The sequence below is a fragment of the Mesoplodon mirus genome (genome assembly GCF_964341445.2).
Source record: "Mesoplodon mirus genome assembly, chromosome: 2".
NCBI lineage: Eukaryota > Metazoa > Chordata > Mammalia > Artiodactyla > Ziphiidae > Mesoplodon > Mesoplodon mirus.
Window position 1 is genome coordinate 182638367 of NC_138977.1, and position 16630 is coordinate 182654996.

The 16630-nt window shown below is 50.3% G+C and overlaps 1 protein-coding gene across 4 annotated transcripts in view; it reads right to left on the bottom strand.

The window, feature by feature from the left end:
• ARHGAP22 (Rho GTPase activating protein 22) overlaps positions 1-16630 on the bottom strand; it is a 166799-nt gene that overhangs the window by 35278 nt on the left and 114891 nt on the right. For 3 of the 4 annotated variants that reach the window (XM_082606984.1, XM_082606982.1, XM_082606985.1), the window contains one exon: positions 11793-11969. In XM_082606984.1, coding sequence (XP_082463110.1) covers positions 11793-11916 — 124 coding nt within the window. In that variant the 5' untranslated portion in view covers positions 11917-11969. The remainder of the gene's footprint in view (positions 1-11792; positions 11970-16630) is intronic. The other variant, XM_082606983.1, reaches the window with a different exon arrangement.

A 16630-nucleotide genomic window follows, 5' to 3' on the forward strand; every position in this document is an offset into this window, starting at 1 on the left:
TCCTGAGGCCTGGAGAGGCAAACGTGGGCTGAGCACTGGACTTGGAGTCGGTAGCCCAGAGCTGGCATCCTGCCTGGTCCTCTCAGTAGTGGTGGTGGTGGTGGGGTGATCCTTTGCAAGTTCCCCCGCCCCAGAAGACTAGGCTCTTCATCCCTGCACGCGGGATGCCCACCACCCGGGCGGGAGGTAGGAGGAGGCGTCCCAGCGCTGCCTCTTCCCCCAACACGCGCGCGCCCGCTCCCCCAGCCCGGCGACCGGTCCCGCTGCTGCCCCCCACCCCGGCCGCCCTCCCTCCCCCTGGGCGCCCCGCGACCCGCCGGCGCAGCGCTGTCCTCGCCCGCGCGTGGGGCCGGGGCCGAGCGCGCTGTCGGCCAGGGACGCCGCTTCCGCTCGGCTTCGCTGGGCGCCCGCACCCCCTCCCGCGGTACCTCGGGCGGCGGCGGGAGCGCAGCAGGCTGGCAGGCGGCAGGGCGACCGCGGGCAGGCGCGGCACCCGGAGGAGGCCCGCGCGGCCGGCATCAGGCCCATGGCGCGCCCGGGCGCGGCGGCGCGGCGGCGGCAGGAATGCCCGGCACGCGCGCAGGTAGCGTCTTGCCCGCCGCCCGCCCCAGGCCCGGACCCTGGAGCGAGGGAGGCAGGGCCTGGGCCCGGCGAGTTCCTGAAACTCTGCTCCTGGAGTCGGCCCCCGGCACCCGTGGCGCTCCCGGCTTAGACCTCTGACCCGCTTCTTCCTAACGCTCGGTGTTACAGGCACCTGCAGGAATACTAGCAACTCCCAATGATCCGCCCCTTCTTTCTGGTCAAGGGCTCGCTTTAGGAAATTCCCCTCCCCGCAGAATGGGAGGCAGGTGTTCCAGGTGGAGGCCAGGTGATTTCGGTTTGGGTCAAGCATCGGGGTGAGCGCCCAGCCCAGTCTACAGCTGGGCTGCTGTCTGTGGAGCTGGCGTTCAGGGCTCCAACCCTCTGCCTTGCTGAGGAGCCAGCGCCCCGGTGCCACGGAGGGTGCTTAGGACTTAACACAAGCGTCTTGTGCAGCCCTGAGCTGTATGAGCATTAATGTCCCATTTTACAGATGAGGCAGCTGAAGCTCAGAGAGGTTTTGTAATTTTCCCAAGGTCACCCAACTAGTATGTGACGGATCTTCAATTCAAACCTATATTAGCTTTCTGCAAAGCCTGAGTTCTTCCCAGAGTAGGATTCTATCCCGCAGAAAAAAAACCCCACAATCCCACCCACTTCCAGAGGGTGCAAAATGTGAGGACCGAGATGGGTGCACAGCTTCAGGCATTCACCAGGAGGGCAGGTGGACAGAGAAGCAAAGCTGGGGCCCTGCAACACCAGAAGAAGGGGTGGAGGTCCCCAGGGGTCTGTGGGCAGAATTCTGTAAGGGAAGGGCTTAGGGGAGCCCTGGGGCTGGAAGGGGTGGGAGCTCATCTGAAATCCAGTGTGTAGGGTAGGGTCACCTTTCCTGCTCTTACTAAAGCAGGGCCCAGACTGGAATGAGGCAAGTGAATTTTGCACTTCAGGTAGGTGCAAGGTTAAAGGGGGTGCCAAAAATTTCGGTAATCAAGAGAAATACTTTTGCGACATTTGAAAAAATACAAATTAATGCCAAAAAAATCCATGATGAACAAAATATCAAAATTTTCAATAAAGACAGGATCCGACCCTGTACTTGCACAGACTTTGAGAGTGAGTGCCTCATTTGCCTCACCCTAATCCCACCCACAGATCCTGTCTTTACTTAAAATTTTGATAGTCTGTTTATCATGGTTGTAGTAGGCTCAACAATGCCCCCCTCAAGACGTCCATGTCCTAATCCCTAGAATCTGTGACGTTGCTACCTTACCTAGCAAAAGGGATGTTGCAGATAGGATTGAGGACAAGAGGTTATACTAGATTATCTCAGTGGGCCTTAAAAAATGGAGGTAGAAGGAAATTTGACTACAGAAAAGGAGGCAACATTAGGAGGGAAGCAGAAACCCAAGAATGTGAGCAGCTTCTAGGAAGTGGAAGAGGCAAAGATCCATTCTCCCCTGGAGCTCTCAGAAGGAACCAGCCCTGCCGACACCATGATTTCACTATCTTCAATATCATAAAGATTCAGTTCTTCCGACTGCCGACTTTTATAAGGGTGAGCAAATAAATGTGTGTTATTTTAAACTGCTGAATTTGTGACAATTTGTTAAAGCAGCAATCAGAAACTAACACAATGGATTTTTCTGCATTAAATTTTCATTCTAAAAAATTAAATAAAATATTCATCCTGATCACTGAGTTTTTTGGTGCTCCCTTAAATATTATGCCCCAGGCCAGGGAGGCCCCCTAGTCCTGGTCCTGATGCTAGTGTGCGGGGTGGGGGCTGAAGTCCTCCCGAGTGCTGGGAACGTGGGGAGGGGCTCGGTGCTCTCCCCTCCCAGAGTTCAGGTACACGTGGAGGTGGGAGGGGTGGTTCACGGGGCCAGGGGGCCGTAAATCAGGGAGTATCCTGCCCTCAACCTGCTGGAAAAGCCTGGAGCCCCCATGGCCCACAGTCCCCAAGGTCTGATCAGCTCTGCCCATGTTAAAGAGAAGGGTCCAAGGGCTCAGGGGAGGCACCTACTCCGGTGGTGGGGGGGTCCTCCCAGGTAGGCAGAGGGCTCTGGCAACTGATTTGCTTTCTCTTTTCTGAGCCACGGTTTCCCCACCTGTATGGTCAGAGAGTTAGACTGGCCAATCTGTAGGGAATCCCCCCACCCAACCTCCTGCCCAGGTTCCCCGGATGGATGGAGGTCTGCAGCCGCCCCCCATTTAGAAGGCTCTGGACTCTGATGCGCACTGCCACAATGAACTCTAGGTTAAACCCTGGCCGGGTCAACACCCACGTCACCCTTGTGGAGGTCTTTTTAATCCATGGGGCCTGAGATGGGGGATGGGTATGCAAAGATAGTCATGAAACTTTCCTCTTGGGGTGGGCCAGGGAGCTGAGAGGCTGGGGAATCTGTCCTCTCACAGGAGCGCCTGGTGACAGGTGACCTCTTGAGCTGGGGTGGCTCTCGTTCCTGGGCTGGGTCCAGGACCTCGGGGACTACCTCTGTCCTCAGTCTTGCCTCCCTCCCCCTGTCCCCACACCACTCTTAAGACAACGCAGATCCAGAGACTATGGTGCCTGGCAACAGAGCATCCTTGGATGGGCTAACCCTGGAGGCAGGCTGCCCCTGCTCCCAACCCTGCCGTGTGCTGTTAGGCAAGTTGCTGAACCTCTCTGGGCCTCTCTGTCCCTCTCTACAATATAATTTTGATACAATGAACCACGGTCAAGAGTAGCAAATGGCAAGCATGAGACCCCTTCCTCTTTCCTCTGACTGATGTGGAGGACCAAGGCTGTCTGGGAAGAAACAGAGCCAGCGAACCCGACCACAGGACACCCCGAGGGCTCCCGGCATCCTTCTCTCCGGACCTGGCATCCAGCCCCAGGGCTCCGAGCTCCAGCAGACCTGGGTTAGAATGCTGGCTTCCTGCTTTCTTCTTTGGGACCTGGACAGATTACTTGAGCCTCTCTGCTGCTCAGTCTCCTCACCTGTAAAAGGGGCTATAGCAGGACTGATTCCAAAGGGCTACTGTGAGGGTCAACTGGGGTGCAGAGCCCGGCACCGGGACACACTGAATAAACATTAGCTGCTCTGGAGAGTGGCTACCTCAACCCAACATCTCCCCTTGTGGCTGGGAGTCACCAGGTCATCACGCAGTGCTGCTGGCACACACCCTCCGCTGGCCTCATCTTAGCAATGACCATGACAAACTCTTTTCCAGCCCTGGGATCTGAGCTCTTCGTAGCACACACGGAAAGCCAGGCAGGCCCAGCTGCAGGGGCATTTCCACCACAGCGGCTGGGAGGGAAGGCAGACTTAGCGAGACAGCAAGGGGGGTAAAAAGCAGTTAGTTGAGCAGTTAGCATCCTGAGTTTCACAGGAAGCAGTGGTGAGCAGCCCCCCATAAATCACCCCTGCTGGCTTGCCAGGCTCTCCCAAGATAAGGCAGCTGCTCCTCCACCCTGTTCTCCTGGTAAACGGCCCCGGGCTCCCTGGCCGCCTGTCAGTGGGGTCTGTGGCTGGGGGCTATTTCCCCTGTCCTGGGGATCTAAGCTCAAAGGCTCCTGGAGCACTTCAGGGGAGAAGCCTTGAGGGCTGCAGGGGAAGGAGGCCCAAGGATGCTGTGTACTGACACATATACTAAGAAGAGGACAGATCTGGCCTCTGTGAGCTTGGGGCTGGATGGGGTCCAAGGCCTGTGGCAGCAATTTCTCCTCCACGTGGCATGTGGTCCCTCAGGGCCCACCAGAATGGGCCCAGGGTACCAGAATCAGACTCAAGTGCCCCTTCTGCCGGCTCAGTGACTGAAGCCCAGCCCAGGTCAGCAACAGTCCTATCTTTCCCCTTTTGGAAAGGCTGCCAGGAAAGACCCAGGCCCACTGGCCTGGTGGGTTAACATCCAGGGGAACTAGAAATAAGACTTTCTCTTCTTGAATCTCCCAGAAGGGCTGGGATCTGGAGTAAGTAGTGCTGGGGAGAAGTGGCCCACTTAAGATCTCAGGCTCCACCACTGCCAGCCTGGGCTGGGGTCAGTGACCTTTCATACTGAATCTGACTGTGCCTTGAGGGCTTCCGTTTGGAGATGTCATTCCAGCAAATAATGACCACAACCGGCTGGACTAACAAGGTTGCTTTGTGTACCTCCAAGTTGTCCTGAGGCTGGATTTTCTCCAGGTCAAGTGTCCTGCCCTGTGGCTTCTGGGAGCCGCATTCGTCCCCCTCTTTCCCCCATGATTTCTGAGGAACCTAGGACAGGACTGTCAGCTCTGGAGGGGCTCAGGGGAAAGTCTCCAGAGGCCTGTGAGAGCCACACACACATCACGGTGGGGCTCCGCATGGGCAGCGAAGCTGTGATGGCCACTGCAAGGCTGCCGCCTGGCCCCTCGTGCCCCTCCCCAGCGAGGACCTGTCACTCTGGGCAAGGACACCGTTCCCATACCAGGCTCCTGGCCCCAGGACTGTCACTCTGTGTTGCTGCCTGTAAGGTTGGGACAGTTGCTGGTCTTTGCTCATCAGTGCCACTGGGTAGGGGGGATAGTTACCATGCTACTAGTTACTGAGCACTAACCCCGACCCCCAGACTCCTGCATCCAAATGCCCACTCAGGATGCCCACTGGTTTAATGACTAACAGGCATCTCAAACTCATACATGCCCAAATGGAGCTGTGGTCTTGCTGCATTGTCCCAAACCTGCTCTAGGCCGTGTCTTCCTCACTCACTTAATGACGGTTCTTTCTGTCTGCTCGATCAGACCCCTGGGAGTCCACCTTCACTGCTCCCTTTCTCTCAAACCCACATCCAAGAGATCTTGTAGGTCCTACTTTCAAAACAGATTTGGAATCTGCTCACGTTCACCACCACCCACCATAGTGTAAGCACCCTTGTCTCTCACCTGAATTACTGCAAACAGGTCCCCCGGCTTCCCCTTTTCCCGCTCTGGTCAGCAGTCAGAGTGGCCCTTTTAACGATCTATCAGATCACGTCCTTCCTCTGCCATCAGGCTCCTCTGCATCTGGCCCTGTCCCTCACTCCCTCATCCCACCTGCCTCCGAGCTGGTGCAAGACCACATTAGATGCTCTCTGTTTTTGCCCAAGCTGTTGCCTGGGTCTGGCACACTTCCACCTGACATCCTCCTAGCTCACTTTCTCACTTCTTCAAGACTTTGGGTGTCACTCTATCATTAGGCCCACCCTCACCACTGTATTTTAAATGGCTCTATTTTTTTTTTCTCTTTCAGTAGCACTCACCACCTTCTAACACAGCAGTTCTCGAAGCGTGGGCCCCAGACCAGCAGCATCAGTATCACCTGGGAACTTGTTAGAAACACAAATCCTAGTGAGTTGGAAACTCTGGGGGAGTATAAAACAGTCTCCCTTTTCTTCTGGGTGGTTCTGATGAGAACAATTGCTCTGTGCCATGCGATGTACGTTCCTGTTACTCTCTGTCTTGGGGAGTAGAATGGAAGCTCCGTCTGATCCCTGCTGTGTGCCCCGCCTGCACGTAGCAGACGTTCTGTGTTGAATGAATAGAACTATTTAGTTCTGAGCACTTTGCATCCATTTTCTCTCTTAATTCTCATGACAATTCTGCAAAGAAGATATTCTTATTCCAATTTTACAAACAAGGACACAGAGAGGGTAAGTGGCATGCCCAGAGTCACGCAGCAAGCAAGGGGCAGAGCCAGATCACACACAGACCACAGCCTGATGCCAAAACCTGTGCTCACTCTGACTCCTCTAATACTTCAACACAACCAGCTTTGCTAATAAGCACCTTCCTATGCACATAAGAGGCACCTTCGAGGGCTTGCTGGCTCTCTCCAGATAACCAGGCAAGGCAAGGACTCACCCATGAGCACCCATCAGATGCCAGGCAGCCCTGGTATCATGTGACTCCTTTCTCTCCCCTTTCACAGAGAGCTGGCTAGGAGGTGCTGCCCAACAGGGCCTCCCCAGGGGTCTTGTTCCTAGAGTGGGGCATGGAAGTCCAGAGATCCACTGGGCAGTGGGGCCCTCTTCACAATATCAAGTCTTCTGATCCATGAACATGGGATGTCTTTCCATTTATTTAGGTCTTTAATTTCTTTCAAGAATGTATTGTCATTTTTAGAGTATTAAGTTTTGTACTTCTTTTGTTAAATATATTGGTAAGTATTTTGTTCTTTTGGATGCTATTATAAATGAAGTTTTCTTAATTTCATTTTCAGTTTTCCCAGTGCTACTGTATAGAAATACAATTGATTTGTGTATATTGACCTTGTATCTTGCAATCGTGCTGAATTTTTTTATTAGATCTAATAGATTTCTAGTAGATTCCTTAACACTTTCTATATACAAAATCATGTCATCTGCAAATAGATTACTCGTTTCTTCCTTTCCAATCTGGATGCATTTTATTTCATTTTCTCGCCTAATTGTTCTGGTTAGAATTGTTCTGGTCTAGTACAATGTTGAATAGAAGTTGTGAAAGCGAGAATACTTGTCTTGTTCCTGAAAAACATTCAGTCTTTTTCCATTAAGCATGATGTTATCTGTGGGGGTTTTTGTAGATGCCCTTTAGCAGGTTTAGAAAATTACTTTCTATCTCTAGACTGTTGAATGTTTTTAATCATGAAATGGTGCTGGATTTTGTCAAATGCCTTTTCTGAGTTGATTGAGATGATCATGTGGTTTTTGTCCTTTATTCTATTGATGTATCCCATTAATTAATTTCCAGATGTTAAACCACCCTTGCATTCCTGGGATAAATCTCATTTGGTCATGGTTATAATCCTTTTGTATATTGCTGGATTCAATTTCTTTGTATTTTATTGAGGAATTTCCCATCTATATCCACAAAAGATACCGGTGCTCCAGCGATTCTTCTCTCCCTCACCTGTACCATCATTGCTGTTTTGTCTCCCAACTTAAAAAAATAAACAAAACTCTCTCTTTACCTGACTCCCTCCTCCAGCTACTGTCCCATTTCTCTTTTTCCCTTTACAGCAAACTTTTTGAAAGAGTTGGCTATGATCACACTCCAATTCCCCTCCTCTTATCCTTTTTCATACTCACGATCATCAGGCTTTACTCCCAGGACTCCACCAACACCACCCTTGACAAGTCAACCATGGACTGTGCTCACCATCTGTTCTCTCCTGGTTGATCTATTGGCAGTGCACAGATACTTCTCTCTTAGATGCTCTCTCCACTCAGCTCAGGGACCCCACTTGCTCCTGGCTCTCCTCATCCCCTGTGCTGGCTCCTCCTCTGCTCCCTGACTTCCTACCTGGAAGCAGCACAGGGCTCAGCCCTGGTCCTCTGCTGTCCCTCCACTAGCTCCATGGTGTCTCATCCAGCCTCATGGCTTCAAACCCCATCTATGTGTCAATGGCCCCCACAGTCTCTCTCCAACCCAGTCTTCTCTCCTTGTGTCTAGACGTAAATGTCAAATTGCCTACGTGATACCTTAAACTTGAGCGTCTAACATGTACCCCAGGATAAGCCCCAAAGTGAACTCTGCATCTTCCTTCCAAACAACTGCACTTCCTGTATTCTTTCTCATCTCAGTTAACAGCTAATCCATCCTTCCAGTTGGCTTAGATCAAAACACCTTGGAATTACCCTTGACTTCTCTCATTCTCTTACACCTTTCACCCATTCCAGTAGGGGAAATACTATTGGTTCTACCTTCAAAATATATCAAGAACTCAATTATTCCTCATCACCCATGCCATCCTGAGGCAAGCCGCCATCACCTCTCACCTGCACGATTGTGTAACGTGCTCCTAACTAGTCTCCCTGTTTCTGTCCTTGCTTCTTTCATCCATTCTCAACACAGCAGCCAGAGGGATCCTGCTGGGACCTGAGTCAGGCTTGGTTACTGCTCTGTTCAAGACCTGCCGATGACACCACCTCACTCAGAGGAAAAGCCAGAGTCATCACCGTGACAAGGCCCTACTGATTTACCAGCCCTTACCGCCTCTCTCCCCCTTCACAGACTCTGCTCCAGCCACACTGGCCTCGTTGCTGCTCTTCCAACCCCCGCCGTCTGCCTCCAAAACGCTCGGCCCAGATATATGTGTAACTCACCCCTTCATCTCCTTTACTCAAATGTCACTAAACTCCAAGCCCCCAACACTCCCGCTTGCCCTCCCCACCTCATTTGCCTCCACTGCGCTCTCTACCATCTAACCTACACCAGGCTTACTTGCTGCTGTCTGTCTCCTTTCTTAGAATGTACACCCCACGAGGGCAGGGACCTTGTCTGCCCTACTCACTGCTGTGTCACCAGCCCCCAGAACACATCCTCGAGTGAATGACTGACTGGTTGAATGAATGCCCAGACACGAGGCACTCCATCAGGGCCACCCCTGGGCAGGCCGTCGACAGTGACCGGCTCCCCTGCCCCGCTGGTCGGCGTTTTCTCTGTGGGGTGCCCGGGCTCTCCCCTGACTGCAGCAGGCATGCTGCCCATTGGTGCCTGTCAGAGGTGGCCACTCTCTGCCAGAACAAATATGCTTGAAAGGGCTCACGGGCTCCGTTATTAAACAGTGAAAGAAGGGCTGATCCTCTAAGCCTCCTTTCCAGGGGAACCCAGGCTAATAACAGCTTTGCCAGGAAACCTGCAGAGGCAGATGGAGACCCCCTTCAAGTGCCAAACTTGTCCGGACATGTCTGCCACCGCCAACCCCTGGGACTGCCTTTCCTCTATATTTCTGGTAGAAAGGAGATAAGCGCCTTTGATGGTGGTTCCTGTTTTAATTCTTGTGACTTCTTCGGCACACAGCACACAGCCTGAGAAGTCTGATAAACGCTGGGGAAAGAGGCCGGGGGCGGGGCAAATCTGGTGTCTATGTGGGATTCTGCAAATGGTCCCCATTTAGCAAGTACAGAGAAAGACAGACAGAGAGAGACAGAGAGACAGAGAAAAACAGGCAGACAGGCACGTGTGTGGGTCAGGGAGCCAGCACACTGAGTACAGGTAGACCACACATGACGTGACAGTGCCCTGGATGGGCTGGGACAAAGCACAGCCTTTGGGGTCAGAACATCTGCCTCTGTTTCTCAGCACTGCTCCTGACTAGCTGTGTCATCTTGGGCAAATTACTCAGCCTCTTTGACCTTTAGTTTCTCTCCTTTCTTTGTTTTATTTAGTTGTTGATTTTTTATGTAGTGAAATATGCAGACATTCAAAAAGTATTTAAAGCACATATGCACAGAGATGCAGAGTATTATAAAATGAGCACCTGTGTAACTAGGCCTGCCATCCTGACTTTTACGGCATTCATTTCTTTGCTTTTCTTTATATTTTTGCTGCCTAATTATTTACCCATAAATAACATGGTTTCCTTCTGCCCTATTTTCGACTTTCTGTAAATAGAATCACAGCATGTTCTTGGGCTGCCCTAGTCTCACGGTATGTTTTTAGGATTCATGCATGCTGCTGGGTAGAGCTGTAGTTCATTCATTCTCACTGCTGTAGAGTTTTCTGTCGTAAGAATGAATTGTGTTTATTTCTCCATAGTATTGTTGCTAAATACTTGGTGCTTTTTGTAACTCATTTAAAGAGTCTCTTGCTAGCCAAGATCATGGCAATGTTCTCCTTTCCCTGGTGCTCAGAGGTGCTACCTGTCATAAATCCAAGTCCAGAGGCATGGGCGTCTGGGCTCAATTCTGTGCCATTGGGCCACTTTCAACCACCTTGCACCAGAGGAAGCCCGTGGAGGCTGCAGAAGTTCCTGGGTGGGCTTGGGTTTTCCCAGGCCATTAAATTGGGGCTGTGGGTCAAAGGTGCCATGATCACCAGGGGGCAGGGAGGCCATGGCTAACAGTGTGGAGCCATTTAGGAGGCCCCCAAAGGTGAGCTTCTGCCCCTGCCTGCATGGTGCATCAATCAAACACTGTGAAACATGGAGAGAGAGGATGTCCATGGTTCATGTGGTCAGAACACAGCTGGCCCAAAGGCCCCTCTCCACACTTAGCTGGGGGTTGGTGGCCCCAGCCCAGCTGACATGGGATCCTTTCTAAAAGCCCTTTTCGTGATGACTGCACAGGGACACCGACCTACAGAGACCGCACCTGCACAGCTGGGCGGCGGCGTTCCTTTCTCCTGTGCCCCATGTCCAGACCATCAGCAAACCCTGCAGCCCCACCTTCAGAACACGTCTCAGCTGACCGCTCTCCACGGTCTCCTCCACTTCCACACACGCCCAGGCCCCGCACCCGGGTCCAACAACTGGCCCAGCCTGCTTCGGCCGCTCTTGTCTCTATGACCCACCCCTCACACGGCAGCCAGATGACTCTTCTTATAAATATAAATCAAGTTGTGTCTGTCTCCTGCTCAGAGCCCTCCCTGGTGCCCCATCAATTTAGAACAAAATCTGGAAGCCCCACTATGTCCCCAAGGCCTCAGGTCCTCCATCCTCCTGTCCTCACTCCCTCAGACCCTCTGGCCTTCCTGAGGGTCCTCGTGTTTCCATGGCCCTTTCCCAACCCAGGGCGTTTGCACTCGCTGGTCCCTCTGCCTGCATGCTCTTCCCCCGCATCCCCTGGATCTCCTGGTGACTTCATTAAGTTGGCTTAATGAACAACACCTGACACATTGCCCCCTCCACCCTCCACTTGGCTCCACTTTGCTCCCTGCGTTTCTCCCTACTGGACATCACGAGTCACCTTTACTTGCCTATCGTTTGTCTCCCCCAGGACAATGGAGGGGGAGGGGAGGGCAGAAGCATCCTCTCTTTGGTTTCCCACTGAATTCTTAGCACCTGGAATACCACTCCATACATTTTAGGCACCAATAAAAGTGTAGAATAAAGGAGCAGGTGAGTAAATGGCGACCTTTGTTTTCAGGTCAGGGACAGAGAGCCATGCAGGGGCCACAAGCCACAACAGAGGGAAGGACGCGGTACCTCACCATCCGATATGACCCTGAGTGTCCACTTCTGGCCTAAGTGTAGACCACCCATACACACCCAGCATTCAGCAGGGATCTGGACACAGGGAGGTAAGGACACACAAGCCCCAGGACTATCCAGTCGGAGGAGGGCATGTTTTTGAAAAGTGGCCCAAATCTCCCCCGCAAGGACCTGCTTAGTCCACCGAGGGGTGACCCCTGGGGGCCAGCAGCAGAAGAGGACAACACTGACTGTCTGCAGTAGGAAGCGTGGGACTCAGCCAGCAAGACCTGAGCGAGAGGGATCTTGCAGGCTCAGAGCAGGGCGGAGGGGCGTGATTACCTGGAGGCAAGGGTTCTAGAGGGTGAGCATGCGCGCTACGGGCCGTACCTCCGCCGAACGGGGCCCAGATGACCCGGCGGATGGCCTGCACCCAGTCCTCCATGTCCCGCTGGGAGCTGGCCATGAGCAGGAGCGCCTCGGGGTTGGCCGGCACCTTCTCCCGCTCCCCGGCACCACCTGCAAGACAGGGAGAACAGGCTTACTGCAGGGACCCTGGCGGACACGGGGGGCCTCCCCCATAGGGCTCTCTCCACAGCTGGCTTTCATTCCCTGGGGTGTGAGAAGGTCCTCTCTCCAAAATCCACTCAGCAACAGCTGTGCTTTTTGGTTCTATACTGGCAGGCCATCCCCTTCCCACATCCCACATCACACATCTGGCTTTGGGGCCCTCTTGGGTTTCTTTCTCTCCCTTAGTCTTCTTTGTTATTTCTCCACAGCATTAAAATCATCCTGGGGTACTAGTAGGAAAAAGCATGCAGATGTGACACCAGCTCAGAGAAGTTCGGATGCCAGAGGAGCTTCGCTATGTATTTTATTTAAATCAACTTCACACAACTTAAATGCACAACTAAATGTCACTATGTGCTATATGTCACTTATGTCACTATAAGCTAACTGGGCTTATCTGCTGGTGGGGTGAGTCGCAGAGATCCGTGTTCCCAAGGGGGTGGGATGACAGTTAGAAGAACTGTGAGACCCAGGCTGATCCTTGCTGGGGCCCGCAGCCCAGTGACAGAGACCAGACAGGGGTTAAGTGCTTACTGAGCTCTTGGTACCTGCCTTCCAGTGAACTAGAGCGGTGCCTGATTCTTCTAGTTAACAAAGCTGACAGACCCACCTGCCCTCCTAGGATTCTTTCATGTTCACAATGCCTCCGAGCGAGGTACTATTACTATCTGCATTTGACAGACAAGGAAACTGAAACACAGAGTAATTAAGGAACTTGTCTGAATTCACACAGCTAATACGTGGCAGAGCCAGGGATTCAAAGTCCCCAGCTCTGGGCTGGGACTGGGACCCCACCCTCCTGCTCTCCCCATTCCCCATGAATGAGGCGACCTGCTGGGGTCAGGCTGACAGTGGTCACAGCAAGGCCGCTGAGGACTGGGGAAACCGAGGGGACGGCTCTGAGTGCTGGAGCACGGGATGAGGTGCATCCTTGCTGGAGGAGTGCCACAAGTGAGGCCTGGAAGCTGGGTAGTGGGAGAGCAGGCTGGAGGGGCCCATGGGGCCCAAAGCTCAGGAGAGTGGTGCGCCAGGGTCCTAGGATGCCTTTTGAGCCCCGCAATATACACACACTAGCCCAGCTCCTTTGGGCCCAGGCAGCAACTGGGCAGCAGCACTGCAGCGGTGGAGAGGTGGAGAGGAAGGGAGCTTGAGACAGCAGAGCCTGAAGCCCAAGAGACAGTGCAGGCCGATGGAAAACAAAGATTGTACCCACAGCTGGGGCAGCTGCGTGGTCATTCACGGGGCAAGGGCACCGCCACTGAGAAGGGGACAGCGGCTCTGCATCTTCAGGGTCCCACTCAACGTGGACCATGAGGGCTGGGGTGGCCGAGTGTTCCATGTGGGGAAGGGAAGCCAGGTGTTGCCAGGAAGCTTTTCCATGTATGCTTTTCTGGAAAAACATCTCCAGATGACTCAGAAGAAAGGGACCTGGAGATGGATGGCTCTAAGAATTTGTTGTGGTTACTTGTTTGTCCTAAATGAATACTCAGGTTTGTATCTAACTGGAATTTCTCATTTTTTTCAATTCTTTTTCCTAAGGAGGGCCACCCACGTCACATAAGCTCATTTACAAAACCTGGATCCACCTTGCCCAGAGGTTGACACATGCTCTCATGTCCAGCTGTGCCCCCGCCCAGGGTCCTGCTCTAAGCCTGTGTGTTTAACTTTTCAAGTACTTTTCATGTATGTGTGTTTATTTATGTGTATTTGTATATATGTATATTTAACTTTTTAAGAAACTGCCACAAACTGTTCTCCAAAGTGATTGCACCACTTCATGTTGCCACCAGCAGTGTATGAGGGTTCCAGTTCTTCCAGTTCCTCACCAGCACTTGGTATGGCCGGTCTCTTTACTTTTAGCCATTCTAATGGGTGTGTAGGAGTACAGCACTGTGTTCAAATTTGCATTTTCCAAATGACTAATGATGTTGCACATCTTTTTATGTATTTAATTGCCATCCATGTGCCTTCTTTGGTGAAACATCTGTTGAACTCTTTTGTCCATTTTTAAAAGAGGTTGCTCATTTTTCATTATTGATTTTGAGAGTTCTTTACATCTTCTGGATACAAGTTCTTTATCAGATATATGCTGTGCAAATATCTCTCCCAGTCTGTGTCTTTTCTTTTCATTCTGTGAACAGTGTGTTTCCAAGAGCAGAAGTTTTTAATTTGGATGAAGCTCAACTTATCCATTTTTTCTGGTTTTGTATCTAAATGATCTTTGCATAACCCAGGTCATAAGTTTTCTCCTAGATTTTCTTCTAGAAGTTTCATGGTTTTAGGGTTTACCTTTAGGTCTATGAGTTAGTTTTTGTATATGGTGCAAGGTATGGATTGGAGTTCATCCTTTTATACATGGATGTCCAGTTGTTCCAGCACCATTTGTTGAACAGACGATCCTTTCCCCACTGACTTGCCAGTGCACCTACACAGGTGATCGTGCTACCTGCGAATAAAGACAGTTTTACTTCTTCCTTTCCAATCTGGGTGCCTTTTATTTCTGATTCTTGTCAAATCGCGCTGACTAGAGCCTCAAATATGATGTTGAATAGAAGTGGTGAGAGTGGACATCCTTATCTTGCTCTTGATCTTATAGCAAAAGCCTTCAACTTTTCACCATTAAGTATATCTATTGTAGGTTTTTTGTTGATGTCCTTTCTCGGGTTGAGGAAGTTCTCTTCTATTTCCAGTTTACTGAGAGGTTTTTTTTTTAATCAGAAATGGATACTGGGGTTTTGTCAAATGCTTTTTTCTGTATCTATTGAGAGATCACTTTTTTTTGTTTGTTTGCTATTATGATGAATTACACTGACAGATTTTCAAATGTTAAACTAGCTTTTCATTCCTGAAATTCCAATTGGTCATGATGTATTGTCCTTTTTATTATTTTTAGGTTCAATTTACTAAAATTTTGTTTAGAATTTTTCATCTATATTCATGAAGGATATTGGTATGCCATTTTCTTTTCTTATGTCTTTGTCTGACTTTGGTGTCAGGGTAATGCTGGCCTCACAGAATAAGCTGGTAAGTATTCCCTCTTTTTCAATATTTTTGGAAGAGTTTGTGTAGAGTTACTATTTTTTTTTTAATATTTGATAGAATTCACCAATGAAGCTACCTAGACCTGGACTTTTCCTTGTGGGAAGGTTTTTTAATAAATTAAATTTCTATAACATATACACCTATTTCTTCTTGAGTGAGCTTTGCAGTTTGTGTCTTGCAAGGAATTTGTCTGTTTCATCTAAGTTGTTGTATATATTGACATAAAGTTGTTCATAATATTTCCCTTATTATCCTTTTAGTATTTGGTAGTGATGTCACCTCTCTCATTTATATTATTGGCGATTTGTGTCTTTTCTTTTTTCCCCTGATCAGTCCTGCTAGAGGCTTACTGATTTTATTAACCTCAAAAAAGAGCTTTTTGTTTACTGACTTTATGTCTTTTTGTTTTTCTGATTAGCAAACTTTGAAAGGGCTAGATAGTAAATATGTTAGGTTTTCAGGCCATATGGTCTCTGCCAAAACTACCTGCTCTGCTGTTGCAGCTAGAAAGCAGCCATAGACAATACGTAAGTGAAAGAGCAGGGCTGTGTCTGTGCAAAAATTTGTATACAAAAAGAGGGAGCCAGGGAATTCCCTGGTGGCGCAGTGGTTGAGAGTCCGCCTGCCGATGCAGGGGACACGGGTTCGTGCCCCGGTCCGGGAGGATCCCACATGCCGCGGAGCGGCTGGGCCCATGAGCCATGGCCGCTGAGCCTGCGCATCCGGAGCCTGTGCTCCGCAACGGGAGAGGCCACAGCAGTGAGAGGCCCGCGTATCATAAAAAAACAAAAGAGGGAGCCAGCCCACAGGTTGTAGTTTGCCGACTTGTACCTCGTCGGTTTACACTCTGATCTTTATTATGTCTCGTCCTCTGTTTACTGTGTGTTTACTTTGGTCTTATTTGTCTAGTTTCTTACAATGTTTACTGCTGTACTTGCCCCCCTAAGTACTACTTTAGAGGCACGTACAACATCTGTATATTGTTGTTTCGTTTTTATTCAGCTCAAAATGTCTTACCCTTTGGACTTCTTCTTTGACCTATGGGTTATTTAGAAATGTGTTATTTCCAACTTCGGGGGATTTTCCCGAAATCTTTCTATTATTGATTTCTAATTTAATTCCATTGTTTTCAGAGAAGGTATGTTGTATGATTTGAATCCTTTTAAATTTATTAAGACTTGTTTTGGGATTAGAATACGGTCTATCTTCCTAAGCATTCTCTTTGCACTGAGAAAAATTACTCTGCTGTGGTTGGGTGGAGTGTTCTATAAATTAGGTCCAGTTGTTGACAGTTTTATTTTTTTTTAATTTTCCATATCCTTACTGACTTCCTGTCTACTTGTTCTTACAGATTTTATTTCTAAGATTTATTTGGTGGGTCCAGAGTTCTCAGTATAGAGCTAATAACTCCCCACTGCTGAAAGAAAACCCTTCTGTGTATGCTATGCAATGCCCCAGGAGTCCAATGGAAATAGGCACTATTTCCTGCCCTGTGTCAGAGCGGCCAGTGTGGCCTCTAACCCTTTCCAGTGGTTCTTTCCTCAGCCTCAGGTAATGTCCTCATGTGC